Consider the following 24,417-nt stretch of genomic DNA (forward strand, 5'->3'; position numbering starts at 1 on the left):
GCAACATTTCTAATCAACCCTTATACTATCTTCTTTTAAAAATACCGTAGTTTCCGGCGTATAAGACTACTTTTTAACCCATGAAAATCTTCTCAAAAGTCAGGGGTCGTCTTATACGCCGGGTGCTGAAAATTTAGGGACAGGGCTGGCTGGAAAACCTGGAGCGGATCTCCCATTTAGGGAAAGCGGGACCAATTGGAGAAGAAGCTGCAGTCTGTGATTTTTTACAGGCTGGGGTCTGGGCGTCTTTCCTTCTAAAGTTGAAGAGCAGCTGTAGTATATCCCAACTTGAAAGGCAGGTGGGGAAGGCAGCAGCCAGAGCAGCAGCTTAGCTCTAAGGACACATTTGACTCAGGAACTGGGCGGGCTGGCTGGAAAACCTGGAGCGGATCTCCCATTTGGTCTTTTTTTTTTAAATCCCATTTATATCCTGCCTTTCTCCGAAGACTCAGGGTGGCTTACAATTTAAAGCACAAATCAATGTGCTTAGCAATAGCCTTCATTCTGTGTATATGCCTGTTTATTAGGGCTTTCACCACCCCCCCCCAAGCAGCATTATTACAAAGTCAGCTTATTGCCCTCAACAATCTGGGTCCTCATTTTACCTACCTTGGAAGGATGGAAAGCTGAGTCAACCTTGAGCCTGGTGGGATGCGAACCTGCACTAATTGCAGGCAGCTGGTGTTATTTAAGGCTCTGCGCAGGGAAAGCTTTAGAGTGAATTAGGAAAAGTGAAAAAGTGAATTAGGAAAATAGGGAACGGTTGCTCGAATTGGGTATGTGTAGTTTAACAAAGAGAAGGGTGAGGGGTGACATGATAGCAGTGATCCAATATCTCAGGGGCTGCCACAAAGCAGAGGGAGCCAAGCTATTCTCCAAAGCACCTGAAAGCAGGACAAGAAGCAATGGATGGAAACTAGTCAAGGAGAGAAGCAACCTAGAACTAAGGAGAAACTTCCTGACAGTTAGAACAATTAACCAGTGGAACAACCTGCCTCCAGAAGTGGTGAATGCTCCAACACTGGAAGTTTTTAAGAAGAGACTGGACAGCCATTTGTCTGAAATGGTATAGGGTTTCCTGCCTTAGCAGGGGGTTGGACTAGATGACCTCCAAGGTCCCCTCCAACTTCTTCTTCTTCTTCTTCTTCTTCTTCTTCTTCTTCTTCTTCTTCTTCTTCTTCTTCTTCTTCTTCTTCTTCTTCTATTATTATTATTATTATTATTATTATTATTATTATTATTATTATTATTATTTAATCCACTTGCACTGTTTTATGTTTACATGTTTGATGACAAACAGCCTTATGTTTATAAGTGACAGTTTTCCTACTAAGCACCTGCATGTCATAAGCATTTGAATTAAAATTACCGTATTAAAATCAAATCTGATGTTTTTTAATTTTTATTTGGTGTGCGTTGGAAGAGGGGTAGTCTTATACGGCGAGTATAGCCCAAACCCTATAATTTAACAGGAAATGTAGGGGATCGTCTTATACGCCCAGTCGTCTTATACGCCGGAAAATACGGTACCTGAAAGCCAGAATAATATATTTACAGGTAGGGTCTAGATGTGGTTTAAAGTAACTACAATGCAGTGGAATCAATGGTGGGATTCAGCCAGTTCGCACCACTTCGGCAGAACCAGTAGCTAATTTTTTGTTGCCCAGGCCCAGAAAGGACTTCCAGAAGCAGCATCCACACAGAGAACCGGTTGTTCACATATTTGAATCCCACCACTGAGTAGAATGGTTCTTATTGAGAGTTGCCTAGAGATTGTTTTGTAGCATAAAGTATGTTTTACCTAATAAAAGGAACCCAGGTAGCAAGGTTCAAAAGCTCAGCTAATTGCTTGCCACAATAGACACACAATAGACAGCCTTGTCTAACAAGCTGTTTGTTAAAATACTTGGAATGCTTTTAGGGATATGTGATGGGAAATATGGAAGGGAAAACTTCAAAGATCTAATAGAATATACTGAATTATGTGAGACTATAAACACGTTTTTAAGTTCTTGGATGGCTGTCTTAATTTAAACAGAACAGTGGGGGCTGACTTCGTAATATTCTTTTAAAGGCCATAAAGTTATAATGAGTTACAGTTCTGTATATATTTGAAAAAGAGTGTAAGATTGCCATGGGGTGACAGACTGTCCTCCGTAGAAAATTAGTTCATTAATTTGGGCCAGTCATTCTCTCAACTCAACTTACCTTACAGGGTTGTTGCTGGGGAGAAGAAGTGAAGGAGAAAACTCTGTATGCTATCCTGAACTCCTATCATGTAAAACCCCCATTAACAATTTAGAACTCTAATTTACTAGCAGAATAGGTATGCAAGTCAATACATCTGAAATTTTCTTTTTTAATCCCATTTATATCCCGCCCTTCTCCGAAGACTCAGGGCGGCTTACAATCTAAGCACAAATCAAATGTGCTTAGCAATAGCCCTCATTCTATATATATGTCTGCTTATTAGGGCTTTCGCCCCCCCCCAAGCGGCATTATTACAAAGTCAGCTTATTGCCCCCAACAATCTGGGTCTGATATAAGTGCAAAATTATGGACTGCTATCAAAAAGCACTTTAGAATTATTATTTTTTTAAAAAAACAAACCTAAAGATTGGAATAGAAACCTGGCTGTTTTTATCATCTGTTTGCCGGGCCAATGACACCTCTACAGAAGACTAATCCAAGGTAAGACATGTTACCTACAGATCATAAAAGGAGAAAGGGGGTCAAAACCCTAGCCATTATAGGTAGTCCTCGACTTACAACCACAACTGAGCCCAAAATTTATGTTGTTATGTGAGACATTTGTTAAGTGAATTTTGCCCCATTTTACAACTTTTCCTGCCACAGTGGTTAACTGAATCACTGCAGTTGATAAGTTAGTAACCCGGTTGTTAAGTGAATCTAGCTTCCCCATTGACTTCGTTTGTCAAAAGCTTGCAAAAGGTGATCACATGACCTTGAGACACAGCAACGGTCATAAATATGAGTCAGTTGATAAGCGGTATACAAATTAAATTAAATAAAATTAAATAAATCTGAATTTTGATCACATGACCATGGGGATACTGCAAAGATTGTAACTGTGAAAAATGGTCATAGGTCACATTTTTCAGTGCCGTTGTAACTTTGAACGGTCACTAAATGAACTGTTGTAAGTCGAGGTCTACCTGTATTAAAAAAAAAACCATCCCCGAAGGGAAAAACCCCCATAAAAGCAGTCGGTTTAGATAGAAGGACTCTGATCTGGGATGAAATTTGAACCCCGGCTTTCCCGGTTGATACAGTTCCTCCGTCGTTCTCAACCTATTCGGAGGGACGCATCTTTGCTCCAAGTCACTGTGCTTCTTCCCCCCCCCCCATTTCCCCTCTCCCCCCGTGAATGAGCGCCTTCCATTCGGCGGCGGACGGGCGTTCCGATTCTTACTGCCACCTGTTTCCTCGCCCTTCCCGAGCCGCTCATCCGGCAGAGACTACAGCTCCCGGCATGCACCTCGCCGCTCACTCTTCGGCTCCAGGACGGTATAGCAGCGGTTTTGTGTTTTTTTTTTCTTCTCCCCGTGGATTGCGCATGCCTAACCAGACGTGGCAGCAGCCGCTCGTTCTTCCAGCGCGAGCGGGAGCCGGAGCTGAAGCCAGAGCAAGGCTGGGTTACTATGGCTCAGCCGGGGCGCAGCTTCAAAGGGGCTCCGGTCTGCGGAAGGAGAATGCTGCTGCTACTGCTTACTCTTTTGGTAAGCACCCGGCATCCGCGGGGAGGGTTCTCCTTTGGGAGGACGATTACTTGACGGATGCAGTGGGCAGCGGACGAGTTTTTCTTGCGGGCGCTTGGCTTGGGACCCGGGGAGAGAGCTGGTTGTGGGACAGTCGGGGCGGGTGTGTGTGTGTGTGCGTGTGCGGCTGTCGCCCGAGTGTCATCCAGAAGCAGCCGGCGCAAGTTAGGCGGGAGCTCCGGCAGCGCCAGAAGTTAAAACTTCTTTGGCCTCGGGAGGCAGGGGCGGGGGAGGGTGGCTCACGGGAGGCGCTGCGGTTGGAGCTTGCCAGGCTCTCTTGCACGGGAGAGTTGGCGGGCGGTTGCCTCCAAGAGACCCCCGCACCCTTCCTGCTGAACGACTGCCGAGGCTTTGCCCGTTTCCCGCCCCCCCCCAGTACCGTTTGTTAACGCACTTTCTTTCTTTCTTTCTTTCTTTCTTTTTGCGATTGCGTTTCATTGGGAACCGGGGGGAAGTCATCACCTATTCTCTGTGAGGCGGGATGCCTGTGGCAGTACCAGGTGTTGGCTCTCAGTTGCATCTGGGGAAGAATCTCCTGCGTGTATTTTGCTCCTCTGCAAAACAAGACCCTTAACAATGAAAGCAGAGATCTGCTCACCTCTTAGTCAAGGCTAGTTGTAGGCAATTGTGTAATCTTCTGCCTGCTTGAAAGTATTTCTTCAGTGTGTGTGTGTGTGTGTGTGTGGAGGGGGCATTTCTCCGGGGTAAATGTGCATATAGCTTAAAGGTTAATTGTTGGAGATAGTGCTTCAAACCTGCTTCCAAGCAACAACAACAAAACCCACCAAGCTCCGGCTGCTTACATCCTATTCTGATGTGGGATTACTCAGCAGTAAATCCCACTTGGATGGACTCCCAGATCCATAGAATTGCTTTGGGCTTGATCTTAATTATATTTGTTCAGATTTCTCACTCTATTGGCTTACGATGTGGATTTGAGTTTTCATTTTATGTAAAGGACAATTCTACAAATTCTGGTTAAAAATAGCTAGTACTGTGTGTAAGAATTGCAAGTATTTTCTTAAAAGAGGTGAGGATGGAAGATTGATAGCTGAAATTTACGTGGGTGCTTAGATTTGTGACCTTGCCTGCAAATGCAACACATTCCTCAATATTTGTTTTCTACTTCCCTTGATTCTCTGGACTTTTCCCCTACCTCAGTCTCAAAACAGGAACACTTAGTGAGTGCTTGTTTTTTTCCATTTCCTCTGTCATTTTGTAGACTTGTTTTTTAATATTATAATGCTTACTGTTATTACAGTGAAGTAGCAAACTATCTGTCAACTAGGAGAAAAACTTGATTGGCAAGGCTATACTATATCTTTTCTAGTTCCCCCTCCCTCCCCAATTCAATTGTTAAACTCTGGATCTATAGGATAAAATGTAGTTGACAACGTGAGCTCTGGGAGGCACTAAAATGAGAAGCAATTCTGGAGCTATGGCTGCCCTTTCCCTTCTGTAAGATCACTCTGTGCGTGGTTACATTTCATATATGAGCTTTTTCACTGAAGGTTTTGGGATAATTGAGTTAGCTTTGAAGTTCTGAACATTGAGTAGAAAAGCTTTATCACTCCACATTGAGAATTATCTAGGAAAAGTATGCATGCTTTAAATGCAGAGAACACCACAAACTGTTTAATCATACTAACTTTTTAAAATTGAGCTCTTTTTTGTAGTGGAAGAAAAAGCTTTTAGAACTCTGAGTAGATTCTGTAAAACTCTTAACATGAACAATGAAAAGTGAATGTGTGAATTACTGAATAGAACTAAAGTGCCTTTAAACTCTTGACAGATAATATTAAAATCTTTTAATTTTCTGACATTATTACGTCAGAAGTACAGGTCTAATACAGAATGATGGAATGATAATCCACTACAGTATTCTGAATAAAGCAAACAAAATATTTCTGCCTTGCTTTCTTTCTCCCTCTTCATTTAAGTTTTATTTTCCTCCTACACAATAGGGAACTGGCCATCTTTGGTAAATTAGAATTGGTTGATCTTCACTGATCCTTGTATCAAATATGAGCTTTAACTGTTGACTTGAAAAGACAGAAATCCAAGTGAAAACCTATAAAATAGTCCTTATCTATAGAGTCATTTATATAGTGCTAAAGACAACCACTAATGTTTCATTCCTTCGTAAAATACATTCTTCGTGCAACATCTAAGAATTTTACCAAAAGTATTTATTGAAAGAAGACTCATGTTGTGAACCGTTTCCTTCTGATACATTACTGCTACTCTGGAAGAGCACCTCAGCTAGTTTTGTAGAGATTAGAGACACTTTTACTAGGTGCTTGGATGCAAATAGTTCTCAGACCACAGATGGAAAATTCTTCTAAGATGAGCAGGTGTAGATATAATTTCAGCTTCATTACAAAAACATCTTTCTGAGAATTCCCCTGTGATATTGTTTGGATACCATTTTTCAGCTTGTCTATTACAGTCTGACTCCTCTTCCCTACTGTGTTGTTTGGTTTGCATATTGTATGAAGCTATAGTTCTATTAATTTTAGTTGAATAAATTACAGTGGGCCTCACTTTCTACTGTCCACAAATCTGCTAATCTCACTTTTCTAATCCCTCATCCAAAATTAGTGATAAAGACAGAGCAGGTGGTAGTTGTGGCCAGGTAGGCCATTGCATGAGTTTATCCTATGCAACAGTTGCATTTTTTCCTTGACCAGAAGGCTCTTTAGATCAGGGGTCTTCAAATTTTGCCCTTTTATGACTTGTGGACTTCAACTCTCAGAATTCCTCAGCCAGGCATGCTGGCTGAGGAATTCTGGGAGTTGAAGTCCATAAGTCATAAAAGGGCCAGGTTTGAAGACCCCTGCTTTAGATAGTCACTCATGCCCTAGTCATCTCATAAATGGACTACCATGTACTCTACATGCTGTTGCCCTTGAAGACCATGCTGGGTCCAAATGGAGCAGTATGAGCAGTAATGAGTGTTTCTCATTATGCTCATTTTATTATTTCTACAAACAACTCAAGGTGGCAAAACATCCAACACACCACCACCCTCCTATTTTTTCCACAACAGTTACCCCCGTGAGGTAGGTTAGGCTGAGAGAGAGTGAGTGGTGGCCCGAAGTCCCCCAGCTAGCGTTTATGGCTAAGGCAGAAGTATACCTCATGGTTTCCCACTTTTCTAACCTGGTACCTTAACCACTAGACAAAACTGGCTCTAGTATTTGCTTGTAGCATTTGCTGCTATACAAACTGCATTGGTTACCTGTTTGCTTCTGGGTGCAAATTCAGAGTGCTAGATATTCTTCAAAGCACGGGGCCTATTACCATTTTTTTATGTCTATCCAGTGCATTCTGGCAGAGTGGGTATGCTCCAATCCCTTCAATTATAATAACATGTTGTTTTGTGGGACCAAAGAAGCATGTCTTCTCTATTGCAGCCCCTACCTTCTGTAGCAAAACATCCCCTGGTGATATGCATTGATTCCATTCCCCAAGGGTTCCAGAAGTCCCTTAAAACATGGCTGTGTTCCCAGACCTGGAACTAGGGTGTCTATGGACCCTGTCAAGCTTTTTTTCTCAGTGTTAGGATTGCTGGTTTGGTTCAGGGAGCTGTGTTAGTTGTATTTTTTAATCCTTTGTATTAGACATACTACAAGTTGTATGTAATTGATGCATAAACTTTGATATAATTGTTTAACAATTGTTTGGTATAATTGTTTAACAATTTCTCCCTCCGTCTAATGGTGATGTTGCCCACACTTCGCTATATTCCCAGCTATAATCTAGTGGGATACTTTGTCAAATCCTTTTGTTGAAATCAAAATGCATCATGTCCATCACATTCCTGTGGTCAGCTAAACTGGTCGTTTTATCAAAGAAAACATACCAAGTTGGTAGGTCATAATTTATTCTCAATAAATCAATGCTGGCTCCTACCAAGCAGTTGTTGGTATTCTTTTCCAAAAGCTCACTGTTTTTGTCAGTTGTTTTGCTTACTTCCATTTGAACACAGATTGTAATAATGTGTGAGAAAGCCCTTGAGAAACAGGTGAAAAGATGCTCGCTAGAAATGGAACAGTCAGGTAAGAGAAAGCATAGCCCATAGCTGCTAATGGGCAAAGACCCCTTTTTATCTAGTTTCTCAGGCTGTAAAGGAGATGGGAGATCATATCACTGACAACCAGGAAGGTCCTTTTATGTTGTTTGTGAAAAGCTTACATTCCTTTTGTGCTTTAGCCTTTCTAATGGAACTAATTATTTTTGAAGATGCTAGCTATTTGCTGGTAAGCTTCCTCTATTATTATTACTATCTTCCATTTCCCATACATCTTTCTTAATTCATAATTCAGGTAAAACTTCCTTATAAATCCACAATAGTTTTCCAATCTGCAGCACCTTCATCCATCCATATATCCATAGCTGCAAATTTCAGTGAATGATTATAGGCAGCCTAAAATTCAAAAAAAATATTGCAATTAAAATACTAAAAACATTTTAAAACTATAAAAACACTAAAAAGAATTTTATTTTGTATTTTGTCTCATCCAAATGAGATTGTTTTCTTTTTGAAAATTTCCTTAACCTCCAGTGTTGTCCTTGACCAGAAAATTTATGTCCAAGCCCCCCCCCCCTCTGTTTATGGTATATTTTTTATTTCTCCTTTCTGCCTGACTTTCTTCTGGACAGAAAATTCTTATGTCTCTCAATGTCCTTATGGTTCTATATTTCTGAATCTTAAATGATAGCCAGCTTCTACACAACAGTTTTAAATTAGCACTAGAGCTTGACTTATACTGTAATATGAAAGAAGACCTCATAATACTATATAATAGTATACCATAATACTAAACTTACAACTGAGCCCAAAATTTATGTTGCTAAGCAAGACAGTTTAGTGAGTTTTGCTTCATTTTATGACCTTTTTGCCACAGTTGTTAAGCAAATCACTGCAGTTAAGTGAATTATTCAGTCATTAAGTGAATTTGGCTTTTCCCATTGGCTTTGCTTGTCGGAAGCTGGTTGGGAAGGTTACAGAAGGTGATCACATGACCCCAGGACAGCGCAACTGTCATAAATACATGCCAGTTGCCGAGTACCTGAATTTTGATCACGTGACTGTGGGAGAGGCCGTGACAGTTGTAAGTGTGAAAACTGGTTATAAGTGACTTTTTTCAGTGCTATTGTAACTTCGAACAGTCACTAAACGAATGGCTGTAAGTTGAGGACTATCTGTACTCTATGATGGCAATGTTATTCATTCATTCGTGTCCAACTCTTGGTGATTCTATTAGCTAGATCTCTCCATGTCTTCCAATCTTACACTGCTTTTTTGAGTTTTTCTGTGCTCTGGCTGGTGTCAGCTTTTGACTGTCCAGCCATTGAGTTTGTTGGTGGCCTGGTTTCCATTTACCACTAACTCTTCTCAACATAATTGCTTTCTCCAGTGAATTCTCCACATGACATGGTCAATAGAAGTGAAATGCAGTTTTGTGATTTTTCCTTCCAGTGACATGTCTGATGTTATGCACTCTTATACTTGCTTGTTGGTCACCTTAAATGTCCAAAGACCCTGTACTCTATAGTAGTGTTAATATTTGTAATGAATCCTCTTCCTTGGAAAGAGAAGTAGTTTCTTGTTTTAAGGTTTTTAAAAGATAATTGTCAAGCATGCAATTTCTATTGCTCTTAGAATCTTTTCTTCAAATTTGTACTTTCTGAAATCATGTGGCTATATTACCTGAAGGATAACTATTTGTTCCGTATTTTATTCTTATTCAAAATTTACATCGATTCAAAAGGTCTTTTTTCAACAGTACATAGGATATGTTTTCTGATATTCTGAAATTTGAAAATTTCTGCATTGGCTTGACACTATTTAGTCAACTATGCAATGAATTATAAAGCTGCTTCTGTCAGTTTTCGTGGAAATAATATAGTGATGCAAGCCCCATTTTTAACCATAAATAAGTCCATTTCACTGCAGCAAAATTGTTTGAATAACATAGATCAAAGATCTCAGATCAGAAACATGTTCTAACGATACTTGCATTGAAAATCTGTACACTGTATGTCATGTTATAAATGCATGCATCCATGCAATTTTTTAAAAAAAACAACTGGCTAATTTGTAAATTCTGAATCTGATTTTTTTAAAACCTGCAGCTGAAAAGCTTATGAAATTGGGGAAGTAAACATCAGTTGTAATTATATATATATTAAATTACCGGTATATATAACCTACATCAAGACAAGCATTCTATAATCTTTGGAGGAATCCTATGTACTCATGCCTATTGTGTTAGCTATTCTTATATGAATGTTAAAAAGTTTATTCTTTATTTCATAGTGTTTATCTTGATGTTCTGTTTGTGGAGTTATCCATTGTAGCTTGCATATGACTGATTGGAGAAAATATATAGTTGCACTAAAAGGGTATTAGCATAGTGTTCCTGGTTTGAGGTGAGATAATTGGAGTAGGCAATGAAATGGTGACTTAATGCCTATTTTTTTCTTCAGGCAAAATATTTAACAAAACCCAAAGTGCTATAAGCTTCTAACTTAGCTCTAACAATCTTAGCTCTCAGAGATTTTCATTATTACTGTGTATTCACACCATTGCTTGAATGCATACAAAAAATTGTTTCATGTTCATCATGACAAACTGGAAGCTGCTTTCAGCCAGTCAAGCGCTCTGTTATTATCCAATGTAGCAAGAAAAGCCAAGGATTGGTTGGTTGACTTTCAGTGAAGAATCTTTCTGATTCTTCCCTTTATTTTTCACAAGTATCTGCTGATGAACTTGACTTATAGCTTTTTGCGGGGGAAGAAATGTTGTTCTGATGGAAGAGACAAAATGTTGCTTTGAAATCTTTATACAAAGGTTGATAACTTCCTTGTGAGAATGACAAAGCTTCATGGGCCCCCACATGTGGCAGAGCCGTTTTTGGTCTACAGTTCTTGGGCAATTTGAAAATAGGAAATAGACTACACAATGCCATGTTTGTGCACGCACGCACATGCACACGCGCACACACAAACACACACGATGCAGAATATTAGAACAGATAATCTGGCAGGATGGTTCATTTTTAGAGATTTTCTTCCAGTACAGGCAGTCCCTGGGTTATGAACGAGATCTGTTCCTGTATTTAAGTCAAATTTGTATGTAAATTGGAACAGGCTATTTAGCATAAGTTAGTCAAATATTTGTCTTAGCTTATAGTATTTATTTTACCTTTCTATGCATATAAAACACTCAAGAAACAGCAATGTGATCTGAGTAAAATTGGCAGATGGCGTTCTCTTTCTTGGAGCCGACGAACCACTGAGACAAACAATGTTTTCATGAAGCTCTGAAAACAGGTTGCCTATTAAAAATGGACACACTACTTTGTAACTGTCATGAAAACATTACCTGCCTTCAGCGCTTCATGAAAACGTTGTGTAGCCTCAGTGCCTTGTCGGGTCAAGGAAGGACCCGAAAAATAGATTGCTATTTTTAGCAATAGGGAATCCATTCATAAATTTGAGTTGTTTGTAACTCGGACAGTCTTAACCTGGGGATCTACCTGTATGTAAGGTTGGTTAAAATGGCTTGGAGAGCAAACTCTTTCAACTGTAAATCATTCTCTTCCTGTAATAGCACTTGCTTGTCCAACACAACCCATATATAGCAATCTACAGCCAACCAGTACTGGAGCATCTTTTGTTTTTCATTTGGAGACCTTGATTTAGCAGCAAAGCTATAAAGGAAATTAAATGCTTTCTTTATGCCTAAGTATATTTTTTATTATTATTAACCTTTTCATCTTTTCTGCTATCTTCTCTTATTGGTATCATTATTATGATTGTTATTATGCTATTATTTTGCATGTACACTGACAGCTTCTGCACCAAAGACAAATTCCTTGTGTGTCTCATCCCACTTGGTCAAATAAAATATTCTATATCTTTAGCTTCTCTCTCTGGATAGTGTATTTGTACTCTTCCAAAATTGCTTCAATATAGTTGTTTTTTTTTCTCCAGGAGAGGACAGGAGGGGAAGTCCTACAGTGACTATACCACAGATAAACCTAGTATGAGAATTCCATAGGATAGAAGATAGGTATTCTTAAATATCTTATTGAAAATATAAAAAGAGAATAAACTTAAACGATCAGAAAAAAATGGGCTGACATGATTGGAAGATTGAGTTCATTGAGTCTGCCCTTTGAATTTGTTTTTTTTTCTTTTTAATTAATTTTTAATTATTTTTTTAAATGTTTGCCAGATGATGGTCATGTGCTTATCCCAAGCATGTTTAAACTCAGTTACTGGCAATTGGCCCATTACCTCCACTGGAAGTTCCAAGCTTCCACTACTCTTTCTGTGAAGTAATTTCATTCATTCTACTGAACTTCCATCCTGTCAGTTTAAGGTTATGTCCCCGTGTTCTTGATTTTTGCTCAATATTGAAAATACTGCCTTCTAGAACCTTACCTCACACCTTTAATATATTTAAAGATTTCAATTATGTCCTGCCTCTCACTTCTGCCATCTAGGCTGTACATTTAAAGATATTTCCCCAGAAGTATTTCTAGCTACAGTTCTCCTATTTTTCTTTGCATGAGATCAGATTCATATCACAGTTGGGAGCTGATGCTTCTCCATTGAAGTTATTAGGTATGAATTTTCACAGGTAATGGGAGGCAATCAGTTCCTGTCCCTATTGTGTATTTCAAAGATTTTATGACCAATTTAATTTTATGGTATTAAAAATATGTCAGAATAAGGTTGTATAGTAGCTTCACTATATCGGTGGTAGACTGCAAAATAGACTAGAAAAAGTCTGAAACGTAGTGTTCTGAAAACTGATAAAGTAAATTAGGTCTTGGTGTTAAGAAAGGAAGTAATACCTCCAAAAGCTTAAGCTGAAAAACCAGTATAATAGGGAGAGGATTAAGGTAGAAAAACTCTGTACTTAAACTTTAATTATCATTGAAAGACTTTTGAGCCTAATTAATTTTCAAATGAATTTGAAGCTTATTTCTATCTGGAGCATTGGGTTTTATTTTCCTGTGTTGTATAATTCTGTCGTGTACACATCTTCATGCATAAATGGAGAGTCTTATTTTCTGTGGGTTCCTTGGTGCTGTCTGAGCTTGGTTGTTTTCTTGCAGACGTTTCATTACCAAACTAGGTAACATCATCACTGGTAACCTTAAGCTTAACCCAGCACTGATGATGTTACCTAGATTGGTAATGAAACATTTGCAAGAAAACAACCAACCAACCAAGTGTTCTAGGATCATGTGATCACCTTATGCACCCTTCTGATAAGCAAAGGCAATGAGGGAGCCAGATTCCCTTAATAACCCTGCTACTAACTTAACCACTGCAGTGATTCGCTTAACAACTGTGGCACGAAAGGTCATAAAATGGGGCAAAACTCAACTGTCTCACTTAGCAACACAAATTTTGGGCTCAATTGTGGTCATAAGTCAAGGATTACCTGTATTTTTTTCTATCAGAATCTTACTTTCTCTTTAATGAATAACAGCAGCAGTAGCAGCAACAAAATTGGAAGGGACCTTGGCGGTCTTCTAGTCCAACATGCTTTATTTTTCTCAATGTGCTTAGTAAAGAAGGTAGGTTTTGTAAAAGTCAGATTGATTTAATGGAATCTGTATGTAATTTGGAGAAATAATTTCTCTAGAAGGAGGTTTTGATATGATTCAAACATGACCACTACAATACATTAATATAATATTGTGTTAGTATACTGTATGAAGGATTTTCACAGAAATGAGTGTTAGAATAGAGCATATAGACATTTTGTCTAGATTACAAAAGCAATTCAAGCTAGAAAGAGAATTAAACGAGGACAATTGGTACATTTATTTTATTTTTATTTTTATTTTAATTCCATTTATATCCCGCCCTTCTCCGAAGACTCAGGGCGGCTTACAAGCTTAGCAGTAGCCTTCATTCTATGTATATGCCTGCTTATTAGGGCAACCCAATATGGGAGTTTTAACCAGAGAAAAGCATCATCTCCCAAAGTTAGTTAGCAAATATATATGTGGCAGATGGAGTAGTTTTATCATAATCTTAAATAGCCAGAGGGACCAAGGAGAGCTGTGTTTCATTTCTGCAAAGATCTTTTACTACAGATGAACTTTGAAGAAACTAAGATTATGAATTTTGCAGAAAACCAAAAACCCCTGTCTCTAGCATTGAGCTTCATAATATTAAGAAAATGATATGTTCCAATGAGGGAGAATATTTGTAGCTCAGGTTTGAAATGAGGGGGTCCTTAATGCCCTCTGAGCTTGGTTGTTTCCTTCCTTCACTACCCAAACTAGGTAACAACATGATCATCACTGAGTAATGAAACGTCTGCAAGAACAAAAACCAAGCTCAAAGAACACCAAGGACTCCTCAAGATGGTATGTTTCAAATATTTAGTGTTTGGGTTTCAATTTGCAGGTAACCAGAATGTCTGCATTATTCATGTTTAATTAAATTCTTAAGGGAATTCGTTAATTATTACTTTCTCTATTTGAAACATATGGGATACATTTCAACGGCTTTAAAATTACTTGAGGTTGAGCCACTGATGCAGCTCGCTGTTATGATCCCAGTTAAACCAATGGATCAGTTGAGGCAATTCAAACCAAACTTGAAAGAAAGTGATCCTAGTGCATTCCTAATGCATCAGCATACTGTGCAAGAAATGGGGATAAATAAAATAGAGACTAGGCTATTATTGGCTAAAACTAAATTGTCTGCCTCAAGTAGCCTGATCTTGCAAACACTGACTGATAGTGATCAATCTTTCTGAAATGGGACATTGTTGACAGACTGTGTCACTGGATATATTACGAGTTCTTAATGGTTTTTGATTATGAGTAGGCTGTAGCATTGCTTAGGAAAAGGACTCTGAATAGGGAATCACAAATTGAATTTAGTAGAATTTCTGTAGGAGTCAAACTGGAAAACCATACGTTTTAAATTAGTAATTACAAGCAACTAAGCAGTTCATAAATACTGCAGTTCTTTTATGCTAACGCAACTGGACATCAGCACTTTTTGAGTATAATTTCAAAAGAAAGATTCCCTTAGCAGAAGGAACCTTCTCTTATAGTACAGTCTGTTGACTCTTTGAATCATATTCTATTGTGACTTTTTCTGAGTCTTGCGGAAATAATTGTGCAAACAATTTTTAGTAAGATGTAATAGTGGTGAATGAGGTGCTTTGGTCACTCTGATGGTATTGAAATTGGTTCCTTATTTTTTCCTCAATTTGATACATTTGTATTTAATATATTAAAATTATTGTTGGAAGTGATTTTAGCACAAATTGATAGAAATTATGGTATATAATATTACATTTATATTCTGTTTCTTTAAGTAGCTTAAATATACATAAATGGATCTCAGAGCCACTTGAAATTTCTTGAGCTGAGGAAACTGACTGATCCAAAATCAGATACTGTAGTGAGGTTCACAATCAAGTGTGACCCTGACTTTGAACTTCCCTAATCTAAGTCCATTTTAGTCATAAAAACATATACATAATTTTATACCGTGGGATAATATTTTATGTTTCTAGTTGGAAGGAAATTGATATATTTCCTACCTAACAAATAGTAAATTGATTTTTCCCCTACCCTTTGGAACATTTATTTATTCCTTTTTTTAGCCCACCATCATTACTTTATAAATAACCCAAGGCAGTGAACACTTACAACACTCCTATTTCCCCCACAAAAAACAAACCTGTAAAGTGGATTGGGCTCAAAGAAAGTGACTGGCCCAAAGACACCCAGCTTGGTTTTCATGGCATTTACCAGGATGACAAAAAAGTAGTTTTATCAAGTTTTCCACTGGATATCTATACATGCCTATGATAGAGGAATTAGTGGAAATTTAGGCAGCTCAGAGTTGTGTGTGTGGGTTTTTTTTAGGTTTGGGTACAGAAATTTACTAAGAAACAAAAGTTAATTTCTTTGCCATTGTTAAAGCTATGAAGCAGTTAATATCATGACCAGTTCCTGTTATTTCACCAAGAACATATCACTTGCTTTAGCACTAATGTTACTTAAATGTCATTGGTCCATTAATCTATCATTTCTGTGGTGGTGGTGATTTGAAAAGCAGCAGTGGTAAGGTTTCAGAATGACAAAAGATGATAGAGTAGATGAAGTTTAAAGAATAAATACACAAAGTAAATTACCTGAAATTATACCAGTTCGTCACCTAATTAGAATTATTCTTCTTTTAAGTCTATTATTTTTCAACCAATTTGCTGTATTATTTTCCAGAGGTTCAGAATGAGCTTTATAATAATGCAGATTGATGACATTCAAAATGACTTGCCTGCTGTTGAAATCAATGCAGCAAACTGGAAAATCATGCATGAAATACTTGCCAGCAAAATAAAAGAAAGGTTATGATGCCAATCCTAAAGCTCGAAGAATTAATGCTGTCAATTTTATTACCCTCTGGTTTTTTTTTAACCTTCAGTTGAATATTAACATCTTTATATAGAAAACAGAATTAATGTTAAAGGAGACATGGTTACATGAATATTAAGCGTGGTGGTTCAGAAAACTCAAGCTTGAATTGATTGAATGAAAAATCATCAGCTAGTTTAGTTGTGATCATTTAGAATTTAACCAAGACATTGGACTTCATTTGAATACACATATCATGGAGCTCTATGTTGGTTTGTTTGATTTTATGACACTGTGATTTGTAAACAGTGGTTAGAATTAGCAATGCTTTAAGCCAGAGGTGTCAAACTCAATTTCATTGAGGGCCGCATCAGCATTGCAGTTGCCCTCAGGGGGCTGGGTGGGCATAGCTAGAGTGCATATGGCCTACTGGGTGGGCGTGGCCAGCTCTACATCGTTCGCATCAAGGGTGCCTATGGGGGCCTGGGCAGGAGTGGGACAGATCTGAGGGTCTCTGGCAGAAGGAGGGTCTCTGGGCCAGGGCCAAGGCAGTGGGGGCCGTTCCCTCACTGTTTCCAGGATGGCTTCACGGGCCACATGAAACCACTTCGCGGGCCGGATCCGGCCCCCGGGCCTTGTGTTTGACATGTCTGCTTTAAGCATTCTCTTCAAAAACAATATCGCGTAAGAATGCATATATGTGTTTGGCTTCTTGCTTGGAAAGTTATTATTATTGTACTGTATGATGTATTTTTTACTTATATGGTTCTTGTAATATACATCTACTTCAGTGCTATGATCAATTTTGTTTTCATGTATTTTGTTCTTTGATTTTCCCCATTTGTTTCTATTCCATAGGGTTTTCTTTTTATTTTAGGAATGTAAAGTGGTACTTGGGGCTTAAATAATATCCACTTTCAGTTCTACTACCAAGATCATCATTTTAAGGAAGGAAGGAAACCTAAAGAATTATAGATCTTTAGTGATAGCCGGTTTGGTCTGGTAGTTAAGATGATAGCTAGTTTGGTCTGGTAGAAACCAGGAGACTGTGAGTTCTAGTCCCGCCTTAGGCATGAAGGCCACCTGGGTGACTTTGGGCCAGTCACTCCCTAACCTACATCACAGAGTTGTTGTGGGGAATTGTATTGTATGTGTTCACCATCTTGAGTTATTTATAAAAAATACTAAAGGTGAAATATAAATAAAACAAAAAAAAATACAGGTAGTCTTCGGCTTACAGCCACAAGTGAACCCAAAATTTCTGTTAAGCAAGACAACTGTTAAGTGAGTTTTTCCCCATTTTACAACCTTTCTTGCCACAGTTGTTAAGTGAAATGACTGCAGTTAAGTTAGTAACATGGGCGTTAAGTGAATCTGGCTTCCCCATTGACTGCCCGTCAGAAGTCACAAAAGGTGACCTTGGGACAGTGCCACCGTCCTAAATATAAGATGCCCAGCATCTGAATTTAGATCACGTAACGATAGGGATGCTGCAATGGTCATAAGTGTGAAAAATGATCATAAGTGATTTTTTTTCAGTGCGGTTGTAACTTTGAACAGTCACTAAAGAAACTGTTGTAAGCCAAACCTGTATGCTTGTCATGTGAAGTCTTATATATGTCGACTCAAAAGTAAGCCATATAAATCCAGGAGTATTATTCCCAGATAAATGACCATAAGGTTTTTTTTAATCACAGTCTGCCTTTTCCAAGACATATCTGGCTGCTTCTGGACACTAACTCTTCCTAGCCTGATTCCTGCTAAGCAAAAATTATCCATATTCAGTCTATTTACACTGTGGTCTGAGTCCTGGCAGCCAGATATTCATACAGCAGTTCTATGCACCGGTGAGTCAGAAATGAAATTATTTGTAGAGACAAAACTCTGTAAAAGAAAAGCGCTTTCAGTATTATTTCAGTATCACACTGAGAAACCTAAGGTAGGTTCCCGGAAAGAAGCACAATAAAACATGCTGTTTTCAAGGCCTGAGCATAATGAGCTGGTATAAAAATACCTTTAGTTAACCAGATAAAAGGTTGGCAGTTGTTGATGATAGTAACCTGGCACAGATATGTAGCTGAGCTGCCAACAAGATAATACATAAATCTGCCTGAAATCACAGGCCTTATTTAACACCTTGGATTCATGTTATTCCTAATATTAAATATAGGTAATTCTCATCAACCTTGAAGGCAAGTGCTTCAGGATAATTAGTTAATATTGGGCTACAGCTGAAGACATTACATTCTATACATGTGCTAAGTATTATTAAGAATAATTTGTTCCCATCTCTGATTTTCATTTAATGTGTTGATACACTTAGTGAATCTCTCTAGCCTTCCTTCTAGCAGGTAAATAACATGCCATGCTTTTTTTGATTAATTTTTACAAATGCATTCTTTTCACAAATGGTAATCTGGAACAAATGTGTTAATGAAATAATATAGGAGTAGGCTTCATGAATTGAATTCAGCATTCCTAGTGAAAAGGAAAAGAAAAAAAAAGATCTTTGTAAGTGCTGCTAATTGACCATGTTACAATCATTTGCTAATTAGTATATAGTTGTGAGGGTTTTCTTCAAAAATCATTTTAAAATTCGCAGGATGCAATATCAATATGTGGCTACACAAGGATTTAACAAGATTTGGGGCAGAATTCTGTTTCTTACAACCCAGCATTTAATGATAGTGTTCTAATTTCAAGTCCCATCATTATCTTTGTAGCTTGATAAATGCATTTCTTATTTTGAAAATAAACGACTAGAAAAAATAATTTAAATGAATGTCCTCTCTATAATGGTGTAGACCAGGGGTGTCAAACTGCCGGACACTTCACGCGGAAGCCGCGCCCACCCAATTGCCGGCAATGGCAAATTAGTCCCGATACGTTGCGTGATGTCGCGAGTTTGACATGTCTGGTGTAGACTTTCACAGCCGGTATCTCAGTATTGGGACTAAGTTTCAGTGACAGTGGTCTAGAGTAGACAGCTGTTTTCCTGATGTTTTGTTGGCAAATACGGCTGATCCCTTCAGAAGCAAAGACTTTAGCCAAGCTGGTTTCTGATTGACGAGCCCTTGCCAACTTTCACTAGTTGGAAACTAGTTTGGCTAAAGATGAATCAGCAGTCAGGATACCTGCTTTAAAGACAAGCCCAGCCAGTTCCTGGATTATACTGAAAGCAAAAATTTGTGAGCATTGTAGTGTGTGGTGTGAGAATAATAGAATAACAGAGCTGGAAGGGACCTTGGAGGTCTTCTAGTCCAACCCCCTGCTCAGGCAGGAAACCTTATACCATTTCAGACATATAACTGGATTGATATATTTGCTTTTGAAAAGTACAGAAAAAGTATTCAAATATTATAGCTAAAGATCAGAATGATACTGTGTAGAAACAAATAGAAATGGACTGTGATGACTTCTGCTTCCAATCTAACATGCTATTAATATCTATATGCATACTTTGTATCAGATTATTCTAAGATTCCTGTATCTGTAGTTAAGATGTAAACATAAAGCTTTTGATGCTGAAAAGTTGAAAATAGAAATACCAAATAGTTAGAACATTACAATGAGTGATATTAGTCTATTGTGGAAAAAAATGGGGAGTCCAGTAGCATCTTCTCCAACTAAGATAATTTATTAAAACATAATAATAAAAAGCAGCCCACTTCATCAGTTTATAGACTGATGTAAGATTTAAATTGGGGTGAGTCGAGTGCAGGGGAGGGGAAAATAGAGAGGAAGATACATTGGTTATGAAGATGCAGATTATATGTGAGATGGATTACAATTAGTTTGTCAATTAACAGTTGTAATGTGTTAAAAACACATTGTTTTGGAGACCTCCTTAGATTGCCTGAAGCCTTCTGATGTGTGCCAAGTTCAACTGATTTCTCACTCGTTGGTGCTGTTAAAATCCCACTTTTCTAAACTACTCACTATGGGGTGTCTTGGGAAATTGTATTGCTGTGATCTTACTTTGTCCTCAATTTGAGTGCTGACCTCAAATATGCATGCATTGTTTTGCACATAGTTTTAGGTCTTGGCGTATTCCGGTCTTTTCCCGTGTAAGATTGAGTGTCTTGGCAACGTTTCGACGAGGTCCCACTCGTCATCTTCAGGCTGGTGTCTTCGGCTTCGTGCTTGTGCGAAGACACCAGCCTGAAGATGACAAGTGGGACCTCATCAAAACATCACCAAGACACTCAATCTTACACGGGAAAAGACCCGAATACGCCAAGACCTAAGACATCCTACTATTAAATACAGTACATTGTGTTGTTTAAGTGTTCCCTTTATTTTTTTGAGCAATATATATTGGGAAAGGGCGGCCATGGAGGCACTCGACCGAGTTGTACCCATGCGGCCCTTGACCCGGATCCCAATGGGCTCCATGGTTTTCAATGGAGCTCCGGGAGATGAAGCGTCGGAGATGGGGCCTAGAGAGCTGTTGGAGATCAAGCCGATCTGAATCCGACCGGTTGCGACTAAGGTCTTTTACGAGATCTTATCTCGCGGCGATGAGGACGGCAAGGTCTAATCACTTTGCCGCCCTCATCGCGTCCGCAGATAATCGCCCGGCTGCCCTGTTTAGGGTGACCCGCTCCCTCCTTAATCAGGAGGTGAGGGAGGAGCCCTTGCAGGGTCGTGCCGAGGAGTTTAGTCAACATCTGTCGGACAAAATCGCTCGAATTCGGACCGGTTTGGACTCCGACTGGGCAGAGTCTGACGATGAGGACGAGGGCAGTCTTGTCGATATTATCTGGGAGGAGTTTGATCCTGTGACTCCTGAAGATGTGGATAGGATCATGGGGAAGCTGAGCTCCACCACGTGTTTATTGGATCCGTGCCCCTCCTGGCTGGTCTATGCAGCCCGGGATGGGACATGAGGCTGGCTCCAGGCAGTGATAACTGCTTCTTTGGGTGAGGGTAGTTTTCCCGCCGCCTTGAAGGAGGCGGTGGTGAGACACCTCCTCAAGAAGCCTGCCCTGGACCCAGCTGTATTAAATAACTTTCGTCCGGTCTCCAACCTTTGCTTTCTTGCGAAGGTTGTTGAGAGCGTGGTGGCGCATCAGCTCCCTTTGTTCTTGGAGGAAGCTGACTATCTGGACCCGTACCAATCGGGTTTCAGGCCCGGGTACAGCACGGAGACGGCATTGGTCGCGCTGGTGAATGATCTCTGGCGGGCTCGGGACAGGGGTTGTTCCTCTGTCCTAGTCCTGTTAGACCTCTCAGCGGCTTTTGATACCATCGACCATGGTATCTTGCTGCGGCGTCTCAGGGGGTTGGGAGTGGGAGGCACAGTTCTTCAGTGGTTCTCCTCCTACCTTCTGGGGCATTCACAGTCGGTGTTGGCAGGGGGGCAGAGGTCGACCTTGAGGCCTCTTGTTTGTGGAGTTCCTCAGGGATCGGTCCTCTCGCCTCTCCTGTTCAACATCTATATGAAGCCTCTGGGTGAGATCATTTGTGGTTTTGGAGTTGGTTATCATCAGTATGCTGATGATACCCAACTTTTTATTTCAACCCAAAACCACCCCAGTGATGCCCTCGATGTGATGTCCCGTTGCCTGGAGGCGGTCCGGGTCTGGATGGGGAGGAACAGGCTTCAGCTCAACCCTGCCAAGACTAAGTGGCTGTGTGTGCCGGCATCTCGGGAAATGCAGATTATTCCATCTCTTACTATGGGGGGTGAGTTATTACCCCCCGTAGATCGGGCTCGCAACTTGGGGGTCCTCCTAGATTCACAGCTCTCCTTAGAAGACCATATAGGAGCTGTGACTAGGGGGGGCCTTTGCCCAGGTTCACCTGGTGCGCCAGTTACGGCCCTATCTAGACCGGGATGCCTTGCGCACAGTCACTCATGCGCTCGTGACCTCTCGTTTGGACTACTGCAACGCTCTCTACATGGGGCTGCCCTTGAGGACCACTCGGAGGCTTCAGCTGGTGCAGAATGCAGCCGCGCGAGTAGTGTTGGTAGTTTCCCGATACTCCTATGTTACACCTCTGCTCTGCGAGCTGCATTGGCTGCCAGTTGCCCTCCGGGTGAGATTCAAGGTGCTGGTAATGACCTATAAAGCCCTACATGGCTTGGGTCCGGATTACCTACGGCAGCACCTGCTGCCGGCGTCAACCTCTCTCCGTCCAGTGCGCTCCCACAGAGTGGGCCTCCTCAGGGTGCCTCCGATCAGAGAATGTCGATTGGTGGCCCCCAGGGGGAGGGCGTTCTCTGTGGGCGCGCCAGACCTATGGAACCGCTTGCCGGTTGAGCTCCGGATGGCCCCCGACCTTCGCTCCTTCTGGCGTGATTTAAAAACCTATCTATTTGAACAATCCGGCCTGGTCAGATGGGTTTGGGGTTTGGATTTGGTTTTAACATTGTTTTAATTATTGTATTATATTGGGCATAATTATTTAATCTTTTTTAACTTTTGTATGTATATTTTGATATTTATTGCCCTGTACACCGCCCTGAGTCCTTCGGGAGAAGGGCGGTATAAAAATTTAATCTTTTGTGTGTACTTGTTGGTATAGTTGTGTGATATAGTTGTGTGATCATGTATATACAGTATCTGGACTTGTCACAGGCTCTGTTTCCCATGTTGGCATCTTTGTCTTGTTGTTACTTGTTGCTTGAGTACTTGTTGCTTGAGAGAATCAGGCTGGGTGGTTGACTGTAGGCAGATAGGGGCCTGCCAGACAAACGCTGAGGAAGAGCAATATCATTGTCCAATATGGGCTAGGGCTTATGAATACTACATTATTAATAATTTAAGTGGCTTGGGCTGTGAGTTGCAAGAGATAACCATGGTATTCTATACCTGTGATCCATCTTTTAATAGGCCTTCTTGGGAACTGATATGGCTCTATTGATTTTTCTATTGATCTCATATTCCTATGTCTATAGTATATCTATAGATATAAATATATGTGATTAATGGACAAATCAATATCTTTTGTTAGGATGTACAGGTTAAGTTTTGATGTTGATAAAAGTTAAAAATAAAAATACTAAGTGCTTAAACATTTGTAGGGTTTTAGTATAGTGTATAGGTGCTTGTTCTTGCCTTTGTGCATTAAGAACCAAATGATATAACTCTACTAAGTTCATCCCACAATAGTAGATAAGTAAGATTTCTTCCTGAAGAACAACTACTTTTAAATATATATTTAGATAACTCATAGGCCTATAGAGTCCCTCTAGGATCATACACCAAAACTGGGTAGTCAATTGTCAGCTATGGGTTTTTTTTTGTTTTCAAATAAATAAGAAATAGATGTATTTAAGTAGGAGGAAAAAAACTAAAATCCCTATTTTACTTTTCTGAATTTTTAAAAACAAATCTGAAATCTATCCCACTCTTCTCCCATCTCTTACAAGAATAGTAGCATAATGATTACTACCTCTGGAATCTAAAAAAATAAAATAAAAAATGAAGTGTTTCCTCCTGCTGAAAAAAGACAATAGCTCTAAACATTAAAATAATTTCTTTAGCTTATTATCATCTGCACATTTAGTTTCTTAAGTTGGCTGTGTTTTTTACAGCTCAGTTTCCTCTTGTGATAGAACAATAATAATTATGGTTCATGCATTTGGACATGAGAGCAAATTGCTTTCAACTGTAAAATTGCAAACCAAATTGTGGTTTGATAATTGATTAGTGAGCTGTCCATAGGTTCATGTTATGCTCCACTGAATCCTTATAATAGAAGAATCAGACATGAGTTTGTGGAAGAAAACATGCAACATTCTGAATGAATGCAATCTACATGAAAAAAAAATATTCTGCCAGACAACATGAATGGATGGGTGGGAAGGATATGAGAGAGTACAGAAAAAGTAATTGTTCAGAGATGCAAGAATGAATGAGAATGGAAACTCTTCAGTGAATATCCACTTTAAAAAGGGCCGGTTTGTATAAGCTTGTCTATTCATATATAGACTTGGCAAAGGAAGAAATATGAATTTAAAAACATGATTGATATGATTGTTTATGATTCAAAACTGGCAGAATTGGTGCAAGATACAAGAATTCGGGAATGGGAATAGACATCTTTGGTAGCATTAAAAGGGGATCTTGGGGGAAACTGAACATGGAAAAAAGGACAGAAATAAAGAGTGAAAGTAGCATGATTGCAGAAGTATAAATACAAGCCATGTATGAAAAATGGTTAGAAGGCAGATTAATCTCCTAAGAGAGTGAATGGAAGGTGGAAAAGATGTT

At 39.5% G+C, this 24,417-nt stretch overlaps 1 protein-coding gene across 3 annotated transcripts in view; it reads left to right on the forward strand.

The window, feature by feature from the left end:
- Positions 1–3,571: 3,571 nt before the first annotated feature.
- Positions 3,572–24,417, forward strand: part of PDIA5 (protein disulfide isomerase family A member 5) — a 238,001-nt gene continuing 217,155 nt past the window's right edge. For all 3 annotated transcript variants that reach the window (XR_014024780.1, XR_014024781.1, XM_081315125.1), the window contains exon 1: positions 3,572–3,740. Coding sequence is in view for 1 of the 3 variants with exons in the window: in XM_081315125.1 (XP_081171251.1) it covers positions 3,663–3,740 (78 nt within the window). In the remaining 2 variants the exon portion in view is untranslated. The remainder of the gene's footprint in view (positions 3,741–24,417) is intronic.

Source organism: Vipera berus, assembly GCF_964194415.1.
Source record: "Vipera berus genome assembly, chromosome: 1".
Taxonomy (NCBI): Eukaryota; Metazoa; Chordata; class Lepidosauria; order Squamata; family Viperidae; genus Vipera; species Vipera berus.